The following is a 20,690-nucleotide window of genomic DNA, read 5'->3' on the forward strand; positions in this document are numbered from 1 at the left end:
TTACATAAAGTCCTTAAGAACACTCCTGATGAGGAGATAGCGTCACCTCGTGATTTCAATTAATATCGCTGATTGGATGAGCACCATGACGTACACATATCTATAAATAGGGCTTCTCCTAGAGGTACAGGAGGAACGCTTGTGAAATGGATGCTAAAATAAACGTATCACTTTATATTCCAAAATTTGTCTCATTCCTGTTGCCCCGGCTGCACAACACAAATAATGTATGAGAAAATACATTTCATATATGTATAATTTCACATTAGTAATGTAATTCACATGTCATATTAGTAATATCAAGCTGCCCTCCCAAATATCAATGTAATTGAATCAACAACCTTATTTAGCAACATAACCAAATAAGATCTAAAATGAACTCCTGATTTTAAAAATGAAAATGAACTCATTTGTGGCATCATTTGGCCTCAAGAGAGATGCCGGTTCTACAGATAGTGGTGGGCTTACAAAAACCGTTTACCAATGTTAGCCATCACCTCCTGTCCTCTCTGACAAGTAACATTAAAATGAAAGAGTTGAAATTGCTTAAAATTCTTTTTCTTTTAATTATACTAAAAATTTGAAAAATCATACATAAATTAGAAAAATTTTGAAATTAGCGTTCAGCTTAAGAATATTTATTAGTGATATATCAGCTATCATCTCATGCTTTATATTGAAATCTCCAAAGGTTTTAAATAACAAGCTGCTTGCATGACCAGTTGCTTAAAATACTTATTTTTATTATATATAGGTATGTGTGTAACAAAAAACAACTTAGAAGTAATGACCAGCAGGAATTTTGATATCACAGAAATGTTCATCACTACTGAAGAGGAAACTTTGCAGACGAGGCAGATTAAATCTTTATTTCGATAAACATGTTGCAGCCACAAAGAACTTGGCACATTATTTGTGCCTATTTAAAAAAGCATTTACATTTTTGACACTGTTGTGATAGCTATCTAGGCATTAGAAAACAGGGTTTGTACATGTGCAGAAATGCACATGGAAATTAAGTACTTTTCAGGACTTTTAAGGACCATTAATGAAAAAAAATTAAGGACCTATGAGAAAATGAGAACTGAATAAATTCAATTAAAGATGTTATCTATGCCTGAATTAAACTTTTGTAATACCATCCTAAAAATAAAATAGATCCCTAAGTAGTATGCATTATTACTAAACATGAATTAATTAACATAATTGTTAATAAGTTTGACAATAAAATTAACTTAATGCAATTTATCAAGTAGCATTAAATATTTTACACTTATAATAGTTGGCCATATTTGAAAGAAGATAAGTGGCATTTATGTGTTACTAACAGTTAGCTTTATGTTGATTTTTTTAATGTCTCATTTTGTCACATACTTGGTCAGTCTAGAGGTTTAGTAAATAAGCAGGTAGATTTTATGTCAAACTGCATAGGTTAAAATGAGAAGTAAGATCATAATCAGCATGATTCATAACAAAAGACTGAATATTGTCCCCGCTGCTGCTTGTCTAGAGAGAGACCTGCTGATCAGAACAAACCTGAAAGGCCTGATGTAGGCAAGGTTGGCAAGTTTGAAAGTTAGTCAGGCTCTGTTTGATGCAGTTAGTGTCATAGCTTCGTGTACAGTTCCAGGGATTGTAACCCAGTTAATATACTTTAAGGTTCCAATAAGCCATTTAAGCACCTGAGGTGATAAGTTATTTTGTATTATTTGAAGTCTCAGTAGATGCATAGAATACGTTTTACTTGAATTTTTACATTTTTATATTTTATCTTGTGACCACAGTGAGTATTAATGAAAGGCAATAACTCGCTTTAATATGTAGAGATAATTTTTAAGGGTAAGCAGTTAGTTATAAATAATTAAATTAGGTAGTTTGATAACCTTAGTCATTATGGATTTACATGACCACTATTAAATTTTATTTTTTAACAATATTTGTTAAAAAAAGCCATATTAAAATCAAAATCTAATAAAATTTCACAGTTTAAAATACATGTAATTTATGACACAAATTCTTAAATGATATTAAGGTAATTACACATTAAAAGCTACAAAACATTTATGTTTTGTAACAACAGTCAACAAAATATTTATCCATCATTTTAATTTGAAGCCTTCCCAAGCATTTTGGCTAGTTTATATCAATTTCCTTCTCTTTTAACCATCTTTTCTAACAATTAGAGATTTGTCTCAATATGCAAACCAATACTCTCGCTAGCTTCTATGTGCTTTACCTCCTAACTTGTCAACCTCTCCACAATGTACCTACAAGGGTTTAATTGATTTGATAAAAGTTAAATAGTCCAAAACTCCCGACAGACGTGAAGCATATTATCGCTATGTCTGAAATTAACTACAATATCAGACAAAGGTTTAAATAAGCCTCTTATTTAAAAAGAACTTAGAACATAAACGCATGTTCTGATGCTAACAAAATCAATTACAGCTCACGGTGTTTCTTCAAATGATTCTTTTTCATTTTAGAATTTTTGGATTTAATAAAGGATTTCTTTTATTCTAAAAAACACTAAATGCATTTCGAATGTACAGAAAAAGAGGCTAATTTTATTTCTTTAGTAATATGAACATTCAGAAGAAATATGAAATATATATAATAAAGGCCAGTTACAGAGCTGATGTGCCAAAAATTCTAGAATTTAGTGACACACCGAACAAAAAAATCTAGAAATGGCAAAACTTTTAGAATTTAGAGCAAGCATTGGAAGCAGAATTTAGAAAGGCACTAGGCAGCAGAATTTAGGATCCACAGAGATTGCATCAGGTGGGAAAATGCCTAGTGCCAGCTATGTGTATGATGCATTAAGAAATATTAGATGAATCTTTTAAATTGTAAGTTTTCAATTTCTTTATTAATAAAAAATGCCTTTCTATAATGCCTGCCCGTGTGATAAGTTCAGAAGCATTTTTGATATTTTCCATGCTTCTGTCTAGTGAAAAGTAGGGGGAATAAAGAGAAGATAAACATGTCTAGTATCAGAAGTAAAACATTCAAATATTATGTTTTCATTGTTCTTCCAATTGTTCTCCAAAAATTGAGAAATTCATTGCAAACTTTCTGTAAAATACATCCATTGATACCATGGAGACATTTTTCATTTTGATACCATGGAGACATTTTTCATTTTGTCACATATTTCTCAAATCTTCTACAATTGTGGGTCAAAAATCTTGCCTTCAAATCCTTTTAAACTTTCCAAGCTTCATTATCTAAAATCCTAAAGAAAAATTATACCTACCATTTCTGTAACAGCAAAAAGCCAGAAATATTTTAGAAAAAAATAGGAGGGAAAAAGTATAAAATTAATTTTATAGAGAAAACTGATGCACATTCTGAGAATTTTGAATATTCAGAGACATGGAATTACACGGAAAAAACTTTTACTATGAAAAAATTAAAAACAAGACATTTTTAATTAATTACATAGGTAATTTTACTTTTGCTAAGAGCTGTTTTGTAAATTGTGATTTATAGCATTATACCCTGTTTATTTTTCAGATTTAAAATATTGTATAAGTAGTTGCCAAAATGAAACATTATAATATGACAGCGAAAAATAAGATTTTTTTATTTTAATGTTATTTTTTAAATATAATTTCAATATATTATCATTATTTTAATGAAATTTATCAATGTTATAATGTTTTAAAAAAAATCGTCGAAAAATTCCCAGATCTCGGAATTAAAAAGTTTCTATGGAAACTAATCTTAAAATCACCAAAATGTTGAAAAGTCGCCAAATTTAGAACTGCTTAATAAAAGAATTCACGTCTCCAAAAGTGAAAGTTGTTTAAGAGCTCTTTACTAGAAAAAATGAATTTCAAAATGCTTATGTTTCACTTCTTGCTTAGAAACTCGAGTATCCCATCATTTATATTAGAAACAGAAACAAATTATAACTCATGAACCCATTCAAAAGATAACATTCAAAAAATAACCATATATACGGCAATGAATCGCTAATAATATTCCTCAAAATGCTAATTCACACTCAAAATAACAGTCATAAAAACAGACAGAAATTTCAGATGATTAAAATTAAGGACCTTCTGCTGATTTTGGCCAAAATTAAGGACTTTTAAGGACCAAAAACCGATTCCAAAAAATCTAAGGACTCTTAAGGACCATACGAATCCTGGAAAAACTGATTTAACAACCAACTAACAATCATCTATTTGACTTTTTACAAATTAGTAAATTATATCTTAAATACATGGTGCAGAAACAACATCTGTACAACAAATATTACAATAATTAATGAATATCAGTTTATATACCAATTCAATAATAATTAAGATGTTATTAATGTTTCGTACTTTCTTACAAAAGGAAAAAATAAAAGTGGAAAAATTTGTGTATACTTTTTAACACCTTTCTTTTCATTATGTGAATTTCATGTCCTGTGAAAGAATTGATAACTCTCTACTCGCATGAAAAATTTGATGCAAATCGCATTCAAACAAGCTGCTTGGATGACTAGCTGATTAAAATACATATTATTGAATATACATATATATATAGAAGTTAGAATGTAGTCTAAGTTCAATTTATAAAAATTACAAAAGAATTAACAAATTCAAAATTAGTGCCTAGTGCTGCTTAATTTTTAAATGAATTTAAAAAGTTAAGATCAAAATACCTAACAAAAGCTGTAAGAATATTTGGACTCTCTCTCTCTCTATATATATATATATATTTAATAATGAATAAATATATTCAATAATGAATCAATAATTGAATATATATATATATATATATATATATATATATATATATATATATATATATATATATATATTCAATTATTGATTAAATATAACTAAGTATTTTTCCCACTGTATATATATATATATGGGGAAAATGTATATATATATATATATATATATATATATATACATTTTCCCCATATATATATATATACAGTGGGAAAAATACTTAGTTATATTTTAATTAAATCTTTTTACAATTAAATGAGTGCAAAAGTCTCCATATGGCATTAGTTTAGAATCAAATAATATCAGAGGAATTCTTCTTTTACTGTAAAATTTAACACTGCTATTTCAAGCAGCTTGTTAAAATATATGATTTTTAGCATGTATCTTGAATTTTTGAGCATTCACTTTGAAAACTAGTAGACCTATCATAGACCTTTATATTAAAATGCATTCACATATTAAAATTAAATATAAAGGTAGAGATGAGATTGCTATTTTCTATTTTTTTAGAACTTTTTTTTTAAAAAAATTCATAGTGTTAAACTCCTCTTTGAGTTGAAGAGCCTGTTTTATACCTAAAGAATACTTTTCTGTTAAAGACAAAATATCCAGCTTCAAAGTTTATAACTTCATTTTCTATATCATTTCAAAGACAGCATCCAGGTTTCTTTTCCAAGGACTATGAAACAGTGAAGGTATTTACTGGATAAAATTGGATATTTTTTAAGTTCAACCAACAGCTTGAAAGACTAGGCCTCCATATTTATAAACTCCCTGGTCACAAAGGGTGCCCTGGACATTGGAGTGCTCATTTTAGTTTTCTTTTATGATATGCATAAAAAGACCTGTTCACCTGCTCACCATATGGATGGGCAGTACCAGTCACATAAATTATATTTTGTTTGCTACAATTCCCCATGGGAATATTAAAATCTACAAAGAATTAAAACTTTGTTTCTGAAGTGATTAATTAACCATCATTAAATTTATTCTAAAAAGTAAATTTTAGTTTTTCTATAAAGGGAAGTTTTCAAAATACCTTTAAAACTCACTAAGTTTAAAAAGAGTTTATTATTAGCTGAAGTGATTAAACACCTTTATTAATTTATTTCTATCATCAAATTGTGACATAGTTGATGAAACAGAAATAAAAACAAGCATTAATGCTTGATGGCAGTTTAGTACCTTGTGGCATCATCACGCAAGCGAATTATCAAGTTCTTTGAATCAGACAGTAATATTTCTTGAACAGGTAATGATCCAATAGCTGCCTGAAAAATAATTTACACAAGTAAGTTAATATGTAAATACTGTGAAATATACTGTAAAATGCACCTCACAAATATCATAAAGTTTATGTGGATAAAAGTTCCTTTATATGTGAAAATGTGTCTTCCTTTTTATTAATATACATTGAGTTTCAGATTTGGGAAGGATTTATTAAATTACAAAGTTCTTGAGTGCTATCTGCCTAAGGGTAGGAATGCCTTCATGAAGGATTTTGTATTGCAACATATATTCAAATACCTTGCTAGGAGTCAATCTAAAAAATGAAAAGTATATTCCTTTTTTTCCCCCAAACAAAAGTCTTATTTATCATGACTAAGATATAAAGATTAAAAACAGTGTTTCATTCCATTACATACAGCCAGTTGAACAAAAGGAAGTACAGAAAAATGAAAAGGGGGAAAAAACTTAGAAGTATTAAATAGTGTATTTACCTTACCTTGATAATGCCTTCATATTCTTCTATTACCTATGAATTTAAAATAAATGGTTACAATTTTTATTATATATGTATTCACATATAAATCCATAATACAAATATCAATTTCAAATTTATTCTAGCTGCCAACATATAAATTATACAGTTAGATTCACACACATATATGCAGAGTGATTCCAAAATACCTGGCAAAACAGATAGAAAGGACTGAAATAAGTAAATTTTGTAATGGAATGAATATGCAAAAACAGCATGTATAAATGCTGGCATATAAGAAAGGTATAAGCAATAGGTAGGTAAAAGCAAAAGAAACATCTCAATGATTAAATTCTTTTTCAATAGGTGCTTGTAAGTGCAATCACCAATTGTAATACAAAATTTAGAGCAGTGGTACATGGATTGGTGAACCTTAGGAAAGATCTCAGGCATTTCATGCATATTTCCAGAAACAACTGACAGTCTGTCCATTACATCTTCATGGGACTCAATGAGACATCTTTAGTTTATGCTCTTACTCATGCATGCCAAATCTGGTGATAATGATAGTAAAGGGTCCCTACCATCTCATAAATCTGTGCCATAACTAGCATCAAGGTAATTTTTGACTTACAACTGAGTGAGTTAATGCTCCATCTTTTTGGAACCTCATTTGTGTACAAAGAAGTGGAGAAACATCAGCAAAAAGTTCCAGAAAGTTACCTTGTAAAAAGATGTTGTATATATGGTGGTTCAAGCAACTAGACAGAATGACATGTGGACATGTGGATTATCATGCATGCAAAGATGTTGTATATATGGCTGTTCAAGCAACTATACAGAATGTATGGTTGCATTAAGCAGTAGTGTACCATGCTGGGCTAAATATTAATAAAACATCTTTCTAGGTAGGCATGTGATGTCATGACATGTGGATTATCATGCATGCAAATGCAATAATTCAGGCAAAATTCAGAGCGTTTAACAAATCTACACATGCAAAAATAATCTCAGTAGTGAATGAGGTGTATGAAGGGAAAAAAAAAACAGGATTTGTTGCAGTTTGTAGCAATAAACAATATGCAAAGTTAACAGAGGATAATTGGCCAGTTTCAAGTCTTGAAGTCTCTGTAAACAATATAGATGCATTTCTTCCAGCATTGCAGGTAGAATTTTAGTTGCCTAGAGCAGTCTGTGAATGTGCTGCTCCTCTTTATATACATACAAACAAATATGAGTTACAATAACAAGCTGAATAACAATTATTTGAGGAATTAAAGCAACAAGAATCAGTACCAGCATTTTATCCTTCCCTGTGTTCACATTCTTGGATTAAAATTCTGCCATATGAGTTTCAGCAAGTATTTCTCAGTTTACTGCAAATTTATGAATATTACATTGATTTTTGTTGCTTTAACTCTTCCAATAATACAAATGAATAATTAAAAAATGTCAGAATAGCATGTAGGGTAATAAATTAAAATTCTATTTTTGACAAAGAACAGTAACTGAAAAATTTTAAACATTAAATTATTGTTTTCTTTTTGCAATTGATTGCCCAAGTTTGATATTATTTGGGCAGTATAAAAATATTTTGCAAATGCAAAATAAACATTTGTAGACTAAACTTAAATAATTCTTAAATTAGTTTTACTTAGAAAACACTTCTGACAGCTGTCAACTTTTACAGCAATTGTGACAAAAATTTGCAGCAGTATTAGAATATTTAGAATCTCTTTCTGGAGAAGCTATTTTTGAATAAATTGCAAAAATTCAAAATGATCGCCATTCATATTTCTGTTTCATTTCCCCCAGCAATAATGGAAATAAAATTCTGAAATACATCTCTCTTAAAGAGGAATTTTTCCTTAGTAATGTCACCATGATCATAATTTAGTTGATATCTGTAACTTTCATACAGAAGTTTCGGCCAAGTAAAAAAGGTACAACACGAGCATGTAGCTGTTGAAATCTTGTTATGGTTACTTTTAATACTATATCAATTTTGAATTTCATTATTCTTCACCTGTCTTGATAACTAGCATGACTAACCCCTAAAGAATATTTCACACAGAAAATGTCACCCTTAAAAGTTTGCCATCATGGCCACTTGATTGGTTCACAGCCAATGCATGTTCAATAGCTCTTGTGTTTCTTCCCTAAATGCACTTATTACAGCTTCTTCTGTTTCAGAAGTTCTATGATATCTTTCCATAAACACATCACCCTTGCGAGTGTGTGATGATTCCATCTGGCACTGTGCCCAAATGTTTGCCGATTGGTAGCTATCTACTTGAAAATCGCAGCTTACATTCATGTAGCGATGTAAACTGCTAGAAATTCGCATAAAAGATAATGATTTATGATAACAGGTTGCTTTCACCTATCTCAAAAATTCAGTCTACCACCTCTGTGTGTAATTTCTACACACACATTCCATTAAAAACTTCTTTACATACAAATATATATAATAAATTAAGAACTGAAAAATAAAAACCTTCAACAAAATAATATGCTAAAAGATGCAATAAACTTAGTGACAACTATAAAAGAAAGTTTGTAAAAATTTAATAAATAAATTCAAACTTTTCTAAAACAATAAGAAATTAATATAGCGAAAACCAAATACAGTCAAAAGTCGTTAATTCGGACACCCATAATCCGGAATGATCTATAATCCGGACCTCAAAGCTACAAACTTTCTGCGACGCATGCACGTAAGACCTTTACCGCTGCGAATTTGCGTGTGCGCGTGCGCAAAATACGTTTACGAATGCTCGTTTAATGTATAACGGACGGGATAAGCTAAGCTAAAATTATCTAATTATCTATTTCAGTTAATGTTGCAGATTGTGTTGTTCCTTAATCTTCGAATTGGATCCGGATTATTATTTTTTGCAGACTGTTAGAGCAATTTTATAAAAGTAAGCTTGAACTTTCGATTATGTCAAACAGAATTTCCGATATATATTTACTAATATGTAAAGGATATACAAAGCGAAAGTATCTTTCGGAGTCCATTAAACAAAAAGTGGAATTGCTGCAAAAAATCGATAAAGGCATATCCTTTGTTTATCTAAACTTTAACGTTTGTTTATCTAAACTTTGTTTATCTTTAACGCAGTGGCGTGCAATGAATTGGAAGTTGATTTGTCAGCACTATCCTTATCTTAAAGGCAGATGTTTTTATTTTATTTGGCTTATAATTGCTTACTCAATGTAGTATTTCATCTCGATGTACTCCGTCTTTGATATGATTTAAATCAAATGCCATGCCTCGTCATTATAATTCGCTTCCAATAGTGAAGAAAGTGACAGAGGTTATTGAAAACGAAAAATTTCGATTGACAAATTAGTCGGTATACTCGACACAGCAATTATAGGACTTGAACAGCGGAACTTTGTAACTGAACAAGAAATTATGTCTGTTTATAGAATTAAAGAGAATGTATTATCACATAAAAAACGAAGCAGCTTAAACAACTTACATTGAAAGAAATGTTTAATAAAGTAAACAAATAAATATTAAGCTTTTTTTTTTGTAAATTTTGATACCCTTTAGATCATAATTGTTCTTTATTTCGTAAATTACGGTTTCATATTTTTAATTTTATAATTTCTGCATGCCATTTTACCAGATTTAAACTGATGATCTATAATCCGGAATCGCCGAAGTCCCGACGAGTCCGGATTAACGACTTTTGACTGTATTAACATTTCAGAGCAAAAATGAAAGTAAAATCCAAGTAAATTAAAAAAAAAAAAAAATGAAGCATTACACTTCTTGTAACGTATCATCAGGAAGTTGGTGCCATGAAAAGTGCCACAGATAACAATGTTTTTGAACTGTCCAATGAAAAAACTAATATGGCTAAAAGCAGTATTCAGTGATAAGCAAATCAGTTAAATTACCCTAAAATTAAATAGTAAATACAAGTAAATTAACTTAAATTGTTGATTAATTTAGTTCAATCCATACATGGCTATGAAATATCAGTTCTGTTAGAACAATGAAATGAAGCAACATGGCTGAAAGCGTGATATAAGAACAAAAATTCTTACCCTAAATAGGTTTCAAAGTCAAAATTACTTAAGCTTGGAATCTACTTAAGGTAGATAGGTTGCTGTACATGAAGTAACTTTCTGTTTGCTTTATTTATTCGCTTTTTTTATTTTATTAAGTTTATTACAGTTTTAGATAAAAATTATGTGCATTTTAAATCACCTTTGTTCTAAAATTATTTTGCATTATTATTTTAACAATTATTTGGTTTTATAGCAACACAAAATTTGAAATTAATAAAATTTTCAAAATCCAGCTTTCTTTTTTCAGTAATTTGTTTTACAACAGATATTCACTTTGACAATTTTTATTAAAAAATAATTACTTATATGGTTGGATATAAGCCATATGATTAGCAATTTCACTCGATCTAATTGTTCTAATAAGACCAATATTTCATGCCCATTCATGCAATGAAAAATTAAAATTCATTTAATTTACTTACCTAATTTATTTATTATAAAAAATTACTTTCAGCCTTATTAAATTGTTCATTGAATATTTAAGAAACATCGCTATCTGTTGCACTTCTTGCAGCAATAACCCTCCTGATAAGATGCTATCAGAAATGTAACACTTTGCTTTGCTCTACAGTATCAAATTCTTCCTATTCCAAAAAGTATATGAATTTATTCATTGTGTTTTTGCAACATTTCTTTTACTCTCTCTCTCTCTCTGTATGTATATATATATAATACATATTATACTTCAAAATAAAATTAAAAAATACGTTTAAAATTCAGCTCATGTTCAATACAGAATAAATTGCAAGCAAAATAAAAAAAAAAAAAAAAACAAGTGCACTATGGTAAACTGCAAGAAATAGGAATGTAAAATATGCCAAAAACCAAATAAGAAAATTAAATTTACATTAATTACTTTTACTGCGTCATTATTGGGGGATTGAATATAACAAAAAAGTAAATAGATTAAAACAGCTTGTTACTGAATCAATAAAGACACAAATTAAAAAAAAACAATCAAAATAATCTGTGCCTTTATCAGTCCAAGCCCTACATGCCGAAGAAAGCAGTCCCCAAAATGCAAAATTATAACATCAAAAACAAATTCAAAAAAATTTTGAAATAACAGATGAATTTAAAAAAAAATTGTTTGAGTAGAACAAATCCAAATAAAACCTGCAAAAATAATAATCCAATACTTTTAGAAACACAATCAAATGCAATTAAAAAAAATCCAAAATTGGAAATAAGAAAATTATATGCAAATTTTGAAAACATACAAGCTGGGTAAAAAAAAATAATAGTATAAATCATGAACATGGGGAAAAAAAAACTGTTTTATTATTATTATTATTATTATTTTTTTTTTTTTTTTTTAATGTGAGTGGACCAAGTCTAAAAAACATGTAAAACAGAACAGAAGTAATCCAACATATGCAAGAATAAATGATATATGAAAAAAAATTTGATATAAAAATATAAAATAAAGAATAAAAAAAATAGAGAGAGAGAGAGAAGAAAAGTATTATTGAATTATTGTAACATAAAAGATGTAAAAGTAAAAATGAAGGGAAAACACGAAATTACCTGGATAATAAGTTGTAAGTACACTTAAAGAATTGCAAACAGGAATTTAGAAAACATGTTTAGGTAAATTAAAGGACAATAATGGCAGAAAATGAAAGAAGTTGTCAAATGTTACAGACTAAAGAACTCAAGCAGGCTTTCTTGGAACTTGGAAGCTGAAATAAGCCCATTTTGTTAATGAAAGAGAACTATTAGACAATCTAATTAATCTAAATTAAAACCAATGTTAGAACTTTGACAATAATGCCTAATTTCACTCATTGCTGTTATTACAAATATTTTTTATTCTGTTTGTTTGATTAATTATAGTGTTAGCAATAATTTTTCTTGAGATATCAGAATTCCCATTAGTTAGGTTAATTATTTTGAAACTAAAAGTCTTCTTTTATCAAATAGAATAATATTGCTGAGAATGTAAATCTGTAAATCAAGGTAATCTGCTTCGGTACCTTCTTTGATAGTTTTAAGCTTGTGGCATTTACAATAGTTATCTTGTTTATATGTATATATATATTCATACATAAATAAATTTGTGTTAGAATCCTGAATGACTACTTATATGATAATTTTCTTTTTAATAACATTTTCAATAAAATTATGAAAGAAATTTCTCCTAAATTTTGGTCAAACAAGTCTGGAAATTCTTACTAATTTCTAAGCCTCTTCTCAGATAATTAATAACTCTGAAGATGAGCAACTAACATTTAATTAGTAATAAAACAGTTATAAATATAATTATTTTAAAAATTTAACTTTTAATTTATTTTTTAAATCGATGGAGAGTATCAAAATATTAGAAGTATTTTATCAAATTTATTTTTACTTCAACTGACAAAAGAAGTTTGTATTAACTTTTTTGGGGGAAGAGGAGAGATCAATAAATACAAAATAACAAAAAACTAACCAAAGTTTTTGATTCATATGCTGGTAAATTAATTTGTATGTTTCCATTATGTAACTTTTTAGCAGTTAAGATGCCACATGCAGTTTCAAACTCCAATGTTTCAGAATGATTATCTGCAAAATAAAATTTATAAAATTCAAAAATTTCAGAAAGCAGTTAATAATAAATTTATTACCTTTTCTAAACAGACATTTAACATAATGTAAAATATGTTCACTAATGAATAAATGCTGCATAACTTAAACTACTGTAAATAGACTACACAGGGGGTGAGAACTTCTTTTGGAAACAGACATGTTCTGGTGACCAATAGAATTTGCAGATGCAACCATTTCATGTCATAATCACACAAAAATTAGAAAATAATGATATTAAACACAAGGCATTCAAAATATAATGAATCTCTCTGCTAATAATAGTGCCATGAAAACATGTTTCTGTCTAGCAACTCGAATATGAAAAAATTCAAATGAATATAAAATATAATTGCAGATTGTCATAACTGCACAAGATGTGTTAAACATTTGTTCTTTGGGATGATACATACAGAAATGAGACATATTCCTTGGTTCTTCAAAGCCTAAAACTTGATTCCACTAGCCTTCCCTGATCAGATAAAAGCTATGAATCACAATACAAATATTCAGAATTATGTCCACTGAGGAAAGAATAACTGCAGTTATTGCAAGCATTAATGCTAGACCATTCTTCCTAAAATTTGTGATGTTAAATATCATTTTAATTAGACCTGAGTGTTCGCATAAAGAAATACTCTAAATATTTTCAGAATATATGCTAAATAAATACTTTCACAAATTCTAATATATTTTACATTTTAAATTGCTGTAAATCAGCACACTTGTATATTTTTATTTTTTTTAATTTAATTTTAACTCAGTAAGTCAGGAAAATTCATATACTTTCAACTTTATACTTGATACCTTGATACTTAAGTAATTTATGCAGGCCATTACTGCAACTGCAGTACTTACCCACACACATGAATGAATTCCACAATGGGCATGGTAATGAGAAAATGAATGAGAAAATTCTCTTAACGAGAAATTAGGCAGTCCGAGAAGAAAGAAGCACCGTGCTTTGGTACAGGTAAGGCCAACTTTAAATTAGAATAAATAGTTCTAACAAGCACAATTCAAAACAGCGTTATCTAGATGCAAGTAGGAATTAAAATCGGGATAAAGTAGCTGGCGTTTATATATGAAAAAAAGTGGGGTAACTTGAAATTTCATGCTTTCTTTCTAAATAAAAATATTTTCTTAAAATGAAATGTATAATTTCTGACCACTACAGATTAATCATTTTTAAATTTTTCATATAACAAGACAATATTTGTTTCTGGTACATTTCTGCTCATTGTAAAAATCGCAAAGAGTAGCAGATGAAAAGCGCCATCTTGCAATCAGTAGAAATTTCATGGAAGCCACCGAAAACACAAAAGAATATTTTCACACTGGCAGGCCTTGAGTATAAGTTGGCATTGGATTATTTGAATATGGCAAAGTCACAAGGGCTATTGGCCTAAATGGAGGGATGCACTTCAGGATTTTTAAGAGAAACTGTATTCATGTTACACATGGGAAAATCCATGAAAACAAACCATGTAACCAGCCTGATTGCCTAGTTTTCAACACAAGCCAAGTTGAACTACCAGTATTCAGTGGTCTTAACTACTCAGCTCTTGGTGAGGCTATTTTTTTATTTATTATGTGTTCCACCATTATGTTATACATGGAAAGAGAAGGATGCCCCTTGAAGAACTTTTAAAGGGAAACCGCATCCACATTATACAAAGAAAAAACATCAAAAACGGCCATGCAGGCATGATTATCGGGATTCAAACCTCTGAACTAAACCAGTGTTCAGTGGCTTTTACAGCTTGGCCAATAAGGATATTACATATAGACCACAGGCTCTCACTAAAAGGAAAAGGTTAGTATACATACTCCCTATTTTAAGTTCTTACCCTGTCTATTAACAACACTAAAGTATTACGGAATTAGTAGCAATAATTAAAATTGCAAAGTAACTGCAAGCCTTTTGTTCTGCAAATAAGTCTATAGCATCATTATAATTAACTTGATGTGTATGGTTTGATTTTCAACTGCCAGAATCATGAGACTTGACAAAAGCTCGTAGCTCATCAATGATTGCACAAATTTTTTAACAAGTTTTAATTTGCTAAAACTTCTCTCACAGGTTGCAGATGTGATTGGAAGTGTAGAGTACATCCACAGTACAATACAGATATTGTAAAAGGAAATAAAAATATTATAAAAGGCATCTAGCAAGTCACAGGTGTAGATTTTTGCAAGAGATGTAACCAAATAATGAGTGTCTTTAGGTCTCACTCATGTTTTCGTGCAAGATATGCTTCATTCTTCAGTCAACATACTCAATATTTCCCGACCATTGAGAAATGCAAAATTTGAATTTAGTGTAGTAGTGCTGTCAACCCTCATTTTAATTTGATAAGATTCAATCAAATACAATCTTTATTTCCTTAGAAAATAGCTAAATGGACTGATGTATCCATGATTTGTCCTTGCAAAATTCACCAAATTGCTTTTTGGGTTTAAGAAATTTTTTCCAGAATAGGCTTTACTTCAGTTTTTTGGCTATTATCTTAGATTCTTCTATAAAATATTCCATATGATTTTATCTCATTTTTTGCAAAGTTTTAGTCAGATCTTCCATTAATGGGAGGCAGCGCATGAGAATAATATCTTTCTTATGAATTCCAATATTTACTCAATTGATTTCTCAAAGAAAATTAGCCCAAATTGTCAAATTGATAGTAAATTCAAAATTCGTGACAGCATGTAGCAGATGTCCTACCTCATACCGATTCAGCATCAAAAGAAATATCTAATTTCTTTCAAGAATTTTACTACTTCTGGTAAATTCATTAGAAGGGCTTTCATAGCCACATATTTTGCCAATCATCTCATCTGGTTGCTTACCCTCCTCCCAAATCCAAGACTGTTCATATGAACCAAATTGCTTAGCATACCTTCGACAAGTGAAAAAAAGTTAAAAGAAAGAACAGATTACAGATTTTTTTTTTTTAAACTAAAAATGTTAACCAGAAGAAACAATCATTTCTCAATTGCACCTAAATCTCCCACCTACCACAATAGTACAAAACTCCCAAATGCCAGATATTAATACTTTTAACACCATATATTTTCTTAAGGTAAGCACAACAAATCACATATCTTCAGAAGCAATTAATGACTCTTTCCTAACAAATTTCCAGTATATCTATAATGCTCCTAGCATCTCTCCACCACACTAAGTCACAGCTCAAAAACTAAGCATATCAAATTCTACAGTAAATCTAGCAAGAATCAAAAAAGCTTTTGAAGGACTCGACAAATTCACTATAAACATTTACCATAACATTATGTCTGCAACAGAGCCTTATTGTGTAAAGGGAGAAGTTTGTTTATGCCTCTACTTTGGTGAATATTCCAGCACACTACCAATGATGAAATGGAAATCCTGAAGCAATAATAGCTATTACCAATGTGAAGTGGTCTCCTACAATAATCTTCAGCCATAAAGAATTTAATAGTAGTCAACATCAATAGTAGTAATGAACAATTAATATTTTTTCCAGTCTACTGCTCCCCACAAGAAGATGTAGATCCACATCTACAAAGACTGGAAACAATCCTGAAAAGCTTTCCAACACGAATCATATCATTACAGACGACTTCAGTACACACTACTAGATATGATACTATAATGTTATAGATCCAAGAGGACAGAATATCACAGCAAACTTCTTATAAATTCATATCACAATTCCAGATATACCCACATTTGAGATAACCAGTTGAAGAGGATGGCCAGAGCTGATTTTAACTACAAATTGAATCACAAACAAAATCAGTAACTGGAAAATCCTATATTATCGAGATAACAAATACATTTCATTTACAATTGAAGAAGATGTGATACAAAAACTTACAAAAAATAATTTGTAATCTCAAAAACAAAAGCAGACAGTTTGAAAGGAAAATGAGATTGAAATATGCAGAATACCTCCAAGACTAATGTACACATGCTGACTCTACTGAGAAAGCAAGAGAGTAATAATAATAAGAATAATATAAGAGACAGTGTTTAACACATTCAAGCTAAGAACTAATGACAAGAAAACCAAAGCAATGGAAATCCTGAAGCATTGTACTAAAGAACTTAAGAGGCTATAAACCTCACAAAAGTCCTAAGAAGTAAAATGAAAAATATTCCAGATGAACAGAAAAAGCAGCCTGCATAAAGCCCAATTAGCATTCCAAAAAAGAAGGATAAGAAATGCAAAAATGAGAAGCTGGAAAATATTTTGCACTAACAGCAATAAGATTTAAGGCCAACTTTATAAAATGGCCACAAGTAAAACATATTAACCAACTAATGTCACCCTCTATAAGACCTCCTTTCAGGAGAAAATCCAATTGAAAATGTAACAGTTCTTGTACTGAACAAAATATTCGATGCAGCATTTCTTACAGATTCTCCAGTAGATGATCTTTTAGAACATACAGTAATTAGAAATAATATTTCTTTCCCAGACACAACAGACGACAAAAATTTCAAGCAATCAGAAATCTCACATACTTATGAAATAACACTGTATGAGATTCAAGATCTCAATCTTGAACTTATCAAATGAGAAAGCACCACAGCTGTTGGTGCTTTTTTGTTTGATGTTCACTAGTTTATTTCACAACAGAATTATAAAAATAGTCAATCATGCAGTTCCCAACATTTTTTTCAAAATATTTAAATAATGTCTAAACCATCCTATGTTTCCATAATGCATTAAAATAAGGCAAATGATATTATTCAAAAAATTTAACAGAAACCCATCAGATCCAGTTGTTTTCATCCAATTAACCTACTTCCTGCAGTAGAGAAAGTTTTAGAAAGAGCCACCATAGACAAAATTTATTTCTAAAATATATCTAGCATCATCATAAATAATAACTTACTAATTGAAATAAAACAATCAAGAAGTATCCTCATGGTTCTAGCCTTAGCACAAATCTGTGGAACATTACATTCAACAAGATTACTTTCTGTAAATGGAAGGAACATGTGAAGATGATTGCATTTACAGACGATGTAGCCTTTGTTATGAAAGGACATTCAAGGGGTATTCTGAAGCATAACTGTAATGATACCCTTTCAGAATTCAGTGATCTCTACAATAAACAAAAATGATTTATCTTAGAAATGAAATCAAAAATTGTTTTAATTCCCGAACCAGGCAAAACTATGCAACACAATTCTTGTATAAACATCAATAAACAGAAAAATTAAAATAGCTCAGGAAAATATATATTAGGCTTCCTAACAGAACCCAAGCTCTCTGGATACCACACCTTAAAATAATTCCAAGAAATTTCAAGAGCCCTTTCCAGAATACAGGGATCAATGTGGTAACTTCAGTTAAAAATACAAAACAGCCTTTATCATACAGTAATTGAAAACATGGTGCTTTACACAGCAGCTATTTGGGCACACCCAAAGAATGCACACAAATAAAGGACACTGGCTTCAATCCAATGATCATTCTTCCTCCAAATAACAAAACCGTTCTGTACTACACCAACTGCCACCTTATGTTTACTAAAAGATATTCCCCTACTGCACATTTGAGCAGAAGAGAAAGCTGGCTCAGAAAAATCTACAGGTAAAAAAAAAAAAAAAAAAAAAAAAAAAAAAAAAAAACTATGATATATTAATGATCAAGAAATTAATCCATTACATTATGAATTTCCAAAGAACATAAATGGTAGGACCCAGCATCAGATTCGAATACTAAAGCTGATATCAAAGCAGAAATTAAAGCAGTAATGGAAAACCCAATGGCCTATACAGATGGGTAGAAAATTAGCAGTTGTAGCAGTAATAGTTGCAGAAAATTAGCAGTAATCTTGTTGAAAGTCGTGAATACCCATGTTATTCTGATTTTAGAACTTGAAGAAGAAACCTAGAAAGGCCACCTGCAGGAATATAACAGTATATTCCAAACCGAGCTGACAGCTAGCTATGAAACAAACAATTATCTGGATAACACATCAAAACATCAACCTAATTAGCATTTTTATAATAGTCATGCAGCAATTTAGGCAACTGCAGATTACAGAAATAAATCTCCAATTGTACAACAGATTCACGATCTAGCACTGAAAATTGGCAGTATTAAAATAGTAATAAAATGGACAAAAGCCCATGCTGGTCAAGCATATAATGAAAAAGCAGATACTTCTTCTAGCAGAAAAAGCAGTTTTGTGCCACTTCTTGCTAAAAAAGTGGCACAAAATGAATCACTGCCTACTATAGAAATATTACTCCCAGGAACGCATATCAAGAGCTCCTCTAGAAAAAGAATACTTAAAATCTGGAAAAACAAATGGAATGAAGCATAAAAAAGAAGAAGAGTATATAAAATGTTCAAGTCTCTCTCCTATGATCACATATTTTTCTTGATAAATCTCTTCATAACAGGACATGGCCAATTTTCCACATACTATTTTGCTCAAAATCTAAATGAAACAGATATATGCATACATGGGAAAAGGGTGACCCCATGCATTATATATGTAGCTGTCAATTCATAAAAGAAAACCACTCCAATACCAGGCAGCAATGCAAACCAGATAATATCAGATATATCCTGAGTATGAAGTAATCAAGACTAAAAATCTAGAAAATGATGCAGCTCTTGGCATATGACAGACTAGAGATGTGACAAAACTGATGAAATGGAATATTTATACATACATCCAATAGGATTCTCTATGAAACGAATAAAAAGCGTACCTATGAACAACAAAATATAAATAGACATTAAACCACTACCAAAATACCAATTAGTATTTCAAAATAAAATAGTTAGAAATGTATATAAAGAAATGCAGAATACACGATGGAGACTGGCAGCATGGAGGGACCATCCAGTAGGAGAAAGGTGAGAATGCTGCACTCTGTGTGGTGGATTCCTAGCTGAGTCAGTTCTCGAGGCGGAGTGCTGTGTGCCCAGTGATGGATGTTGTGCTAATACAGTAATGCGATGGAACAATACCATAAATCCATAGGTGAAATACTTGGGCTCCATCTACTTTTCCTCATCCCTGTTAGAACCATTTGTTCAAATCATTTGTCATTAATCACTAAAGTACTAATTCTTATGAAACTATTACATTCAATTTAAATTAATGCAGCAACATAATGAGTATTATTGCAGTAACTGGCTTATCTATAAATTACAATTTTGCAAAGATTTTTATTCAGATTGGAAAAAAATAAAGATATCACTTACTGCATGCAGAAAAAAGAACTGCAGCTGAAGCTACTGTTGCATGACCACAAAGGCGAACTTCACACTTGGGCGTATACCACTGCAGAGCAAATCGTTTACCTGAGAGAAAAAATACAATTTTATTCAAATTTTGTCCAGTACGACAAAAATACCAAAAGAAATGTAATAACACAAAATCATAATTTTTAAAAAGTGCAACTCTGAAAATTTTGAATAATGAAATTATGCATACTGTGTGCCAAAACGAAAAAAACAAGTGCTAGATAATAAAAAGTAATAATTATAATATGTTTCAGATAAAAATCCCATATCATAGGACGTATTGGATTGTCGACATTATCTACAAAGCCTCAGAATATTTCTTGTCCTTTGCCTTTCCAT

General features: G+C 30.0%; 1 protein-coding gene across 2 annotated transcripts in view; it reads right to left on the reverse strand.

Moving 5' to 3' along the window:
• The window catches only part of LOC118195284 (phenazine biosynthesis-like domain-containing protein 1), a 78,582-nt gene that overhangs the window by 31,878 nt on the left and 26,014 nt on the right, over positions 1-20,690 (reverse strand). For both annotated transcript variants that reach the window (XM_085813038.1, XM_085813039.1), the window contains exons 3-6: positions 20,310-20,408; positions 12,956-13,068; positions 6,463-6,492; positions 5,922-6,007 (exon numbers count right to left, since the gene is read on the reverse strand). In XM_085813038.1, the coding sequence (XP_085669164.1) occupies positions 5,922-6,007; positions 6,463-6,492; positions 12,956-13,068; positions 20,310-20,408 (328 nt within the window). The remainder of the gene's footprint in view (positions 1-5,921; positions 6,008-6,462; positions 6,493-12,955; positions 13,069-20,309; positions 20,409-20,690) is intronic.

The sequence above is a fragment of the Stegodyphus dumicola genome, chromosome 3 (assembly GCF_044657685.1).
Source record: "Stegodyphus dumicola isolate Sdum_Otavi_A_Nest chromosome 3, ASM4465768v1".
NCBI classification, from domain to species: domain Eukaryota; kingdom Metazoa; phylum Arthropoda; class Arachnida; order Araneae; family Eresidae; genus Stegodyphus; species Stegodyphus dumicola.